The sequence below is a fragment of the Drosophila teissieri genome, chromosome 3R (assembly GCF_016746235.2).
Source record: "Drosophila teissieri strain GT53w chromosome 3R, Prin_Dtei_1.1, whole genome shotgun sequence".
Lineage (NCBI taxonomy): Eukaryota > Metazoa > Arthropoda > Insecta > Diptera > Drosophilidae > Drosophila > Drosophila teissieri.
The window spans coordinates 8694699-8703895 of NC_053032.1; the positions used below are offsets into that span (position 1 = coordinate 8694699).

General features: G+C 44.9%; 4 protein-coding genes across 4 annotated transcripts; 3 read left to right on the forward strand and 1 right to left on the reverse strand.

The window, feature by feature from the left end:
• Positions 1–151: 151 nt before the first annotated feature.
• LOC122620430 (neurogenic protein mastermind) lies at positions 152–3562 on the reverse strand. The gene is made up of 5 exons (XM_043797878.1): positions 3335–3562; positions 2925–3217; positions 1831–2871; positions 1304–1524; positions 152–1222 (listed from the first exon to the last, which is right to left on the reverse strand). The coding sequence occupies exons 1-5, from the start codon at positions 3344–3346 to the stop codon at positions 1029–1031; spliced, it is 1761 nt and encodes a 586-aa protein (XP_043653813.1). The 5' UTR covers positions 3347–3562; the 3' UTR covers positions 152–1028.
• Positions 3563–4443: 881 nt separating this feature from the next.
• Positions 4444–4937, forward strand: LOC122622047. Its single transcript, XM_043800173.1, has one exon. The coding sequence runs from the start codon at positions 4576–4578 to the stop codon at positions 4837–4839; it is 264 nt and encodes an 87-aa protein (XP_043656108.1). The 5' UTR covers positions 4444–4575; the 3' UTR covers positions 4840–4937.
• A 973-nt stretch (positions 4938–5910) lies between these two features.
• LOC122622397 (meckelin) lies at positions 5911–8504 on the forward strand. Its single transcript, XM_043800810.1, has 3 exons — positions 5911–6956; positions 7023–8200; positions 8258–8504. Exons 1-3 carry the CDS (start codon positions 5985–5987, stop codon positions 8502–8504), a joined length of 2397 nt encoding a protein of 798 aa, XP_043656745.1. The 5' UTR covers positions 5911–5984.
• On the forward strand, positions 8501–9197 carry LOC122622046. Its single transcript, XM_043800171.1, has 3 exons — positions 8501–8789; positions 8845–9008; positions 9065–9197. The coding sequence occupies exons 1-3, from the start codon at positions 8714–8716 to the stop codon at positions 9143–9145; spliced, it is 321 nt and encodes a 106-aa protein (XP_043656106.1). The 5' UTR covers positions 8501–8713; the 3' UTR covers positions 9146–9197.

Genomic DNA, 9197 nt, shown 5'->3' on the forward strand with positions numbered 1-9197 from the left:
TTTATTCAATTTCGAAGACACGATTCGGATTCCATTAAAGTTTTTTCAAGGCGAAAGTTCAAAGGATTTGGCTTAAAGTAGTTTGTAATGTTACATTAAAAAGATCGGTTTTGTCGTAGAATAAAATATTTATTTATTATTAAGTCCAGAAGGTAAACATTAAGCGATAATATGGTATGTTATGATAAATTCCCACACATCAGCTAGATAAATACTTATGGTTGCAGGTGTCTTTTTATTGCGTATAATACTGTTTTCTCGTTTATCGAATTACTGTTAATTTTGAGCTCGGGCGGGTTAAAATATATATTTAAATAGCCCTTGCATGCGGAATACAACCCTTATTCAGCTTCTTAAATTTAAACACAACTCGTAATCTCCCATTGGCCAACGCGGCCTTCCTCCAAATGTAATTCAGATACTCTGAAGTCCTAATGCAAAATATAATGTAAATCTTACGCGTCTATCATGTCGATTATCAGTAGATTAGTTTAAGTATAGGTTACATTCGAGTTGCTTTTGATATGGGCGAAAAGTCGTCGATTGCACGAGAATGGATAAGAAAATATGCTTAGTAGATATTGCACAAATTAAAAAGTAAGACGTCACAACAGAGGGCACACAACATAATAAATTAAATTTAGTTTTGTCTTCCGTTTGCCAACATAATTCAAATATCACAGACGTTTTGCCAATTGTTTAACTAATTTTTCGATTTGCTTTATAATTTTGCGTGCCAAACAGGGAAACAAAGAGTGATGAGAACTAAATCCAAACCGCGGGATTAAATACATATGTATGTATACCTAAATGTCAGTCAAATGTGAAAATTAAATCAAGTCTTGTGTTGAACATGGCACGTAATTGCTAAAAGGAAAACTTGAGCCAAGCCTACGAGGGTAAATTGCTATGCCTATCATCTATGCTTTTTTCTGTGTGTAAGTACTAAGTGTTCTCTAACTGCTGGAAGAATGTGAGTGGGTGAATTCGGAGATATTGCATGCTACCTGATGAGCCCTATCCCGCATCTAGTGCATGTTGCCCGATGGCAGACCCAAGGCGGCGCCCAGGCTAAGTCCTGAAGGGACACCCACTCCAACTCCCGCGCTCACGCCTGATCCCACGTTGCCCTCGCTCTCGCTTTTCCAGGAGGACACGGGTATGTGGGGAGCTGGGAGGCAGTTACGAAGCGTCTGCACGATCTGAATGGTGTCCATGAGGGCTGTCGAGGAGGAGAACGAGGAAGCAGAAGGAGGCGGTCAGCATCTCAGATAGCAAAACCGGTTCCCACCGAAGTACTCACTTTTCTGCAGACTCTCACTCTGCTTGCCGTAGGGCTTACACATAGAGGGACGTATGTAGGTTTTCATCCGCGACATGTTTCGCATCAGCTCCGCGAAGATCCGCACTATCTTGTCCTGGCCCACGGCCAAATGATCCATTCGGTTGACGTCACCTGTGGCCCAAGCTCCATTATGCAGCGCCAGTAGATCCTTATTTGATTCTATTGAGTCCAGATTGGAACTGAGATCGGAAAAATGAAATTAATACAATTACTTGCCTACAACAAAAACTCAAAAGTTCTAATTTTAAATTGTAGAAAAGGAATTAGCAAAATAAAACCAAAAAAAGGAGATATTAAACAAACAAATAATATTGATAAGAACCTATTTCGTTATTATATACTTATAAGATTTTTGTAATATTAGTTAAGATTTTAAATAAAGTTATATTAAAAATGGTTGTCCAGAAAAAGAATTTTAAATAATTGGAATAATTGCTATTCCTATTTTGTGTTAAGCAGCTCCACTTTTCATAAAGTTCACTCACCGCAAGGAGTCGGTAACGTTCTTGTGGGTAATCTGGTCCAGCGAGGAATGAGAGGAAGACGAAGAGCTTGAGTGTGGCGACTGCGATGGCGGTGGCAAGGGATGGTGTCCATGATGGGCCTGCGGGACGGTTGCAGCGCCTCCTGCAGCAGATGTGGTCGTTGCCGCCGGAGGCTGTTGATTGGCGGCCACAGCGGCAGCCACTGCCTGCGATTGCATTAAACCCTGGATTTGAAGATTGGCGGCTGCAGCCGCAACGGCCATGGGATCAAAATGCTTGGGATCCAGCTGGGCGAAAACTCGCTGCTTTTCCAGCGGACTGAGGTGGTTGCTAAGTTTCTCTAGATTCTGCTGGGCAAGGACCCGGTTTTGCTGTTGGATTAGGGCCGCAGTCAATTGCTGCTGGTGTTTGGCTGCTGCTTGCTGTTGTTGTTGCTGCTGCTGTTGTTGTTGTTGGTGATGGGCGGCGGCAGCACTGATCTGCGAGAGTTGCGTCTGGAGGCTACTCTGCTGCTGCTTGGTCAGATGCTGCAACTGCGGCGGCACCGGCACCTGGGGCACCTTAGAGCCCGTCGACTTGGACAGATCGATTTCCACATTCGCCGAGCTTGAGCTGCTTGCCACACTGGAATTGGATCCGGCTGCGGAACCTCCCGGCCCAGATCCTGCTGCTCCGCCAGGCGGCAGATGGGCCAAACGCTGCAGGAACTCTGGAGTGTTTACGCCCGGATACTGTTGCTCCATGAACGGCATGGGCGAGATCCCCATGTGGTTTTTGTAGTAGCGACATGCGGGACTGGGACAGGACTGCACCACCTCGATAATGAACTCCTTCTCCATACCGAACTGATCCCGACCAATGGTATACGACTCAATAACTGCCCGAACTGTGGCATCTACACTAAGGTGCAGGCCATGCGGCCCCGACATGTGTTTTAGCATAACCGCATTGGCAAAATGTTCGAAGGGCAACACAATCTTTCCATTGTCGCGTAGTATGAGACGTCCCTGAGAGTCCAGGGTTAAACGGTTGGCCAGGACCCTGCAAGGGAGTAAGTTAATGAACTAATCCGAATAGACACACTCCCTACTTACTGCAGATAGGCGGCGCTAGGCAGCATGGCATTGTCCTTGAGATCGCTGAAGCACTGCAGAAGCTCAGCACTGGGATTCCAACCCTTGTTCTGCAAATACAGCTGCAGCAGCATATACAGCTTTTCCGTAACATAGCCCACTCCTGGCATTCCAGCATTAGGCTGGGGCAGCATATCCCCGCCTGCCACGCCCCCACCACCGGCACCTCCTCCGGGTCCCTTGGATAGAGCCGCCTTCATGGTCTCAGACAGATCCAATTTGTAGTTATCGGGATAGAAATGCTTGGAGTGCTCCTGCAAGGATCTCACTGGTTATATTTGATTGATTGGTATTCACAATCGGAGGCGGAGACACCCGAGACCTGAGCTTGAAACCGAGCTCCGCCACCGCCACCGTCACCGCCCACTCACCAAATTGTTCATTTTCGTCTGGGACTGCGAATGCCTATTCTGTGTGACGCCAGTGAAGCATCCTGGATTCGAATGGCCAACGGCTGCTGTCGGGAATCACTTGTCGGTCGGGGGACGAGACTGGGCTAACTGGCGGCCACGGATCGGGGGAAAAAACTGTATGTGTCCGCCGCCTAATTGTGTTGTCCTTGCAAGGAAGAAGTGGGGGAGGCCAGTAGTGTGACCGTCGCACGACGCAGCCGAAAGCTCTAAAAACAAAAGACAGCTTAATGCCTGACTAGGAATGTTCTAACCATTATTGAATAAGTAAATAATTTAACATATGTTGGTGTAAAAACAATGGCAATGATCTTAAACATTAATTTAAGGCATATAGATCTTCCTTTCTAGAACTGTTTAAGCTTTGATTAGTACAACCAATATAATGAGCATTTGCATTATCTATTTTCAGCTCAAATAAAATATAATAATAGCTAAGGGTGCATATTATATTAAAATAATATAAAAAACACATTTTAAAAATGTATTTGCATATGTATATGTGTATTGGTTTTATTTATTTACATATAACTTCCTAGGACCAAAAGTAAAACCTAATCAATTTACGTGAATTTAAAAATATTTATGTAAAATAATAACTAACATAAAAATAAAAAAGAATATACACAAAAATGAATTAAAAGATATTTTTCATTTGGACATTACAATCATTTTTATTTAATCGTCAGTTTTACCAATTTTTTCGGTCTCCCTCTCTCTCATTGTCTCATCAAAACTTAAAAATGCAAAAGCAAGGAGAACAAATTATTTAATAACCCAGTAAATAATTCCTCTACGTTGGATTGAATTTCTAAAATAGTCCTAGCTAAATTTTGGTACAAAATGAATGCAAAATCCTAAGAAAGTATACTCATAATGAGGCAATCACAATTTTGAGCACGCAAAGTGCTGAAATCTAAAAGGAAATCCAGGACTCATTACACTTAAGGTGGCCTCCTGGTCACAGGACATTCGGTCGACGGACCGAACACCTGAGCCAACCCCCCGGATAATGGCCATTTTGCATGCGTGCCGGTGGAAATCGGGGGGTTGGGTAGCTATAGCAACACCGCTCTCTCCACTACTCCACTTGTTTACTTGCCTTCCTGGGCGCCTTCTAAATTGCAGCTGCAATAGCTCAGTGAATTCAGTACCCTTTCGAATTTTGAAGAGCAAGCAGCAACTCCAGAAAACAAAACAGGATGAGGTGCCTCTTTCGGGCTATCAACTGGTGTTGTGTCCTTTTCTGGATCGGCTTGCAAAGTCCAGTGGCCAACTGCGCGCTGACCACCACGACCACAAATCCCACGCAGGTGCCAACGCCTCACACTTTTCGCTTCCAGAATCCGACGCAGTGCCTCAAGAACGAGTTCTACAACCTCAACCTATTCGACTGTGTGCCCTGCAATGAGGTCGGCAGCGGAGATGGGGGTCTCGGAAAACTGCAACCCGACAGTGAGTGGTAGTATTGATCAAACATAACTCAATGGGGTGTCATGTGAAGGGGCAAGGACCTGCAGGCTACTTAAGGAGTAACGTTAATTTTCCCTACCAAAAGAGCTGTAATATGTTAATAATATTATTGTTTTGAGATATAGACTTTAATAGAGTTTTTTAACGCCATGATGAAATTTCCTTCCCAGCGACCATTCTTTTGAGCTCTAAGTACACGAAAAAGTCGCTGGGTGTCAGATCTGGAGAATACGCTGGATGCAATTCGGAAGCAATTCGAAGCCCAATTAATGAATTTTTGCGATCGGTACATGGATTGTCTTGGTGAAACAGCACTTTCTTTTTGTTCAAATGCGGTCATTTACTGGCGATTTCGTCCTTCAAACGGTCTAATAACTCCATGTTATAGTCACTGTTTATGGTCCTTATCTTTTCAATGTAATCAATGAAAATTATTTCGTTATTTCGTCGCTTTTGAGTTCGTTTGAGCTCGCGCGGCACCCATTTTGCATAGAGATTTCTTAGACTTTCGAGAATCATCTGATCTTTTGCGCGTCCACTGCGCTCACCGTCCTCGGTGCTCATTTTGCCACGTCTAGACTTAGCATACCAATCCTTGATGGTTGACTTTCCTAGGGCTGTGTTCGAAAACTCATTATCAAGCCAATTATAGCATCAACTGTACTATTCCCCTTCAAAAATCAGTATTTTATCAACAAGCAAAATTCTATTATATTCATTTTAATCACAATAGCAAAAGTAGCTTCACTCCAAATTATATAACTCACGAAACTTTTTAAAGGTTAGGGCTTACTATAAATCATATGGATTTAATTTAAAAATATTTTTCACTATGGTAGGCCGGGGACTTATCTTTTGACCTGGTATTAGGAATTCATATTTTTATTTTTTCCTGTTGTTCGATTTAATAAAAATAGGGGTAATTGTGATCAGTTATTTATAAAATGACCGAAATATGAAAGTGTAAGTAACTAATACTTTTGTCACAATTTTCAATCGTTTTAAGGCATTTATATAAAATTAGTAAACCATTTTTAATTTCACCTACATAGTAAATTTATATAGGCAGGAAAGACATTTTCAGGCCTTGAGGTATGGCTAGGAGATTTTATGTTGATGAAATTATAACGTCTTGTCTATGGCCAACCCAGAATTCTCTTGCAAGTGCCCGGACGGACATCTATCCATCTATGAGCGCGGCAAGACGTGGCCCACCTGCGATGAGATTTGCACTCCGGACAGGAGCGACAATTGCACTTCGGTATGGCTCCCCCAGCCCCGACCTTCCAACCAGTGCAAGTATCGGTACTTGAACTCCACGTCGGCCTTCGCCAACCAGTTTCCAGTGCATCCACTCATTTCCGGGATCATACTGACACAGACGAATCCGATGAGCAGAGAGGGAGACTGCATTTCCTGCGATATGACGCACAATTTCCGTTATCAGGATTTCTGCTTGGCTAGCACCCTGCTCCGTCCGTATGTGCACTACAATGCCTTCTGGCAGGCCACTACCACACCGGATTCCAGTGCACCCAGCCGCTTTGGTGACCTCAAGTTCGTGGCCTTCTTCTGCCTGACACTGCGAAACGATACCTCCTGCCAGCAGCTGGCCAATCTGTGCGTGCTCTCCCACTTCTCCCTGGAAAAGCACTCGCCATGCAGCGCCTTTCTGCTTACCCAGGTCTCTGATGTGGTGATGAAGTACGCCCACTCCGGGGAGCAGGTGCGATCCCTGCAACCGTTCCTGTTTTACAAGAAGGGTCGGGTTACAAAGGAGCTGCTCTCGAAGACGCTTCAGCTGCTAGACCGCAAGGAACTGCGACTTTTTAGCACCACATTTGGCCTGGATGGTGGACTCAAACGGTGGGGTGCCTTTCATCCGGAGATACTGAATATGTGCCAACAGAAGGCGCCAAGCCTCCGAATGACACTTCCCAAAAAGGAGTCGGAGGTATCCTGCCAGCTGACCCTAGAGCGACTCATTGATCTGGCCAACCAGCGGTACAACGACGAGTTTCTCACCGTTTTCCTAAACTTCAGCAGTAACTGGCAGTATCTTCTTCACCAGTTACCTGTACTCATTGAGACCCTGACGCCGGAAAACCAGGTGAGGAGAGTGGTATATTCAAAATAATATAACTTTATCCTAATTTCTGAATTTCCCGCTGTTCAGCGACCCCAGCAGGAGGAGTGGCAGTTGGTGAAGCGTTTCCAGCTGATCTCCGCCTCTCCGCGCGATAATCATCTTCACCAGACCATGCCCCGCTATGAGGATGCCCACAAACTCCAGCAGTATTACTCATTGCGATATGTGGAGGACATTGATATTCGTTATACGCTGGACAAAGATCAGCCAGATAGAGTGGGTCTGCCCCTTATTCGCCTGCGATACCGGCACATTGAGATGGGATCGGGAAATACATCCCTCTCTCAACTGTACCCATTCAGTCTGAGGATTAGCTACGACCAAGTAAAACGTGGGTGGGATTGGCTGATCCTAGAGGTGGCGCTGCCGCTGCTACTTTTGCTGGCCTTTGCAGCTGCAGTCTTCCGTCTCCAAAATCTGAGAAGAAGGAGAAAGGCGGACCTCTATCAAATGAGCAGTCTTATAGAGTTTCTCCTGCAGCTGGCCGGAAATGTGGCATATGCTTTACTGGTGACTGTTCTGCTGCTCCTGTTGCTGCAGGCCTCCAATCCTCGCGTGCTGAAAATTCTCCTCTATACCGCCTTTATGCTGCAGTTCCTCTTTCTGTCCGTTCAGCTGTGGCGCTCCAGCCAGCTGGAAGTTTTCCTCATCGACTGGGAAAGGCCGCGTAGCAGCTGCGAGGGACAACGCCTAAATCTGGACAGCTCCTCTCTCTGCTCCAGCGTGCGCACCTTCGTGGCCGAAAGCAGCGTCTCCGCTTGGCGAGTCCTCTTCACAGCCAATGCCTGGATTCGCCTGAGTGTGACCCAGAAGTACTCCACCTTGGGTCAGGTATTTGTGGTCATCGCTGGATATCAGTTCCTCGAGAGTTTTACCAGGGGTGATATTTTTCTACGTTGCTGCCTAATAGCAGCGGCATATCTGCTGACATATCTACTCCAGATAATAGGCCACCAACTATTTGTATCGAATCCCCTCCAGAAGTTCATCGACCTTTGCAGTCTGGCCAACATATCTCTGTTTTCACTGACGGAGCCAGGATTTGGGTACTACATCCACGGACGATCCCCTCACGGCTTTGCCGATACGGATATGTCCTCGATGATTTTGCAGCTGCAGAGGACGCAGACCATGTGTGGGCGAAGGGGATTGCTAATGGACTCGGACAAGCAGTCGTACGTTATCCTGCCTCCCAGAAACCTTCAGTAAGATTTCGATATAAATCCAAAGAGGATACAATTAACAGAGTGTTTTTACTTCAGCATCTACCTGGAGCGACTCCTGCTTCCGTTCCAGCGTAGTCTTACCGGCACCCTTTCGCAGACCATGCTCTATCAAAAGGACATTGTACCAAGCATCGATGGACAGATGGAACGCACCTCCATTGCTTATGCCAGCGTCAATCGCTTCTTCTGCGCCTTTATCGACCATGTGAGCTTGAAGTCTAACATTTCGTTTTTTAGTAGATTGGAAGTTTATTCTAGATTCCTTGAAAAGTATGACAGGTAGAAAGAAGCGTTAATATTCTGGTTCAGGATAACTAGTCGAGATCTGAGGATCTTTAAAAACTAGAAATTTAGACCACGTCGCTCTTACGCGTATCTAGAATCTAGAATATCAAGCAATTAACAAAGCCAAACTATTTGTGCTGCTTGTGGGTCCAGTTGTATTTTAAGTAGGAATGTCTATGCTTATATTTGTGACAGGCCATCAAGGACATGGATTACATTATTAAGGAGAAGTCGATTGTAGAGCAATTGCTGAACTGCGAAATTGACAACTACATTACGGAAAGTGAGTACATAATTCGATTTTGCCTTTTTAGATATTACATCTTTCAAAATCTTAGACAGGGGTACCTTTTACATAGACGATTCGTTCAGCTTCTCCCGTGTTCTCCTATTGGGTAACCATTTACACATCTTTGTCCTGGAACTCCTCTTCGTGCTGTCAATCTTCCTCTTGTCCTCTAATTTGTTGATTGCAGCTGCAGGGGCTTGTGCTTTGAACATAGTAGGATATTATTTTAAAAACTAGTTACAAAATAATTGATTCATAATCTATTTCAGTTACTGCGCCATGTGTTCCGCCATTGGGTGCGCCGCAACATCTCCCGCAAGACTCTCATCGACGAGAGATTTCTCTTGTAGCCCCAAAGCGAGGAGCAATATCTGCGGGAGGACGGATTCTTTGCTATATAAA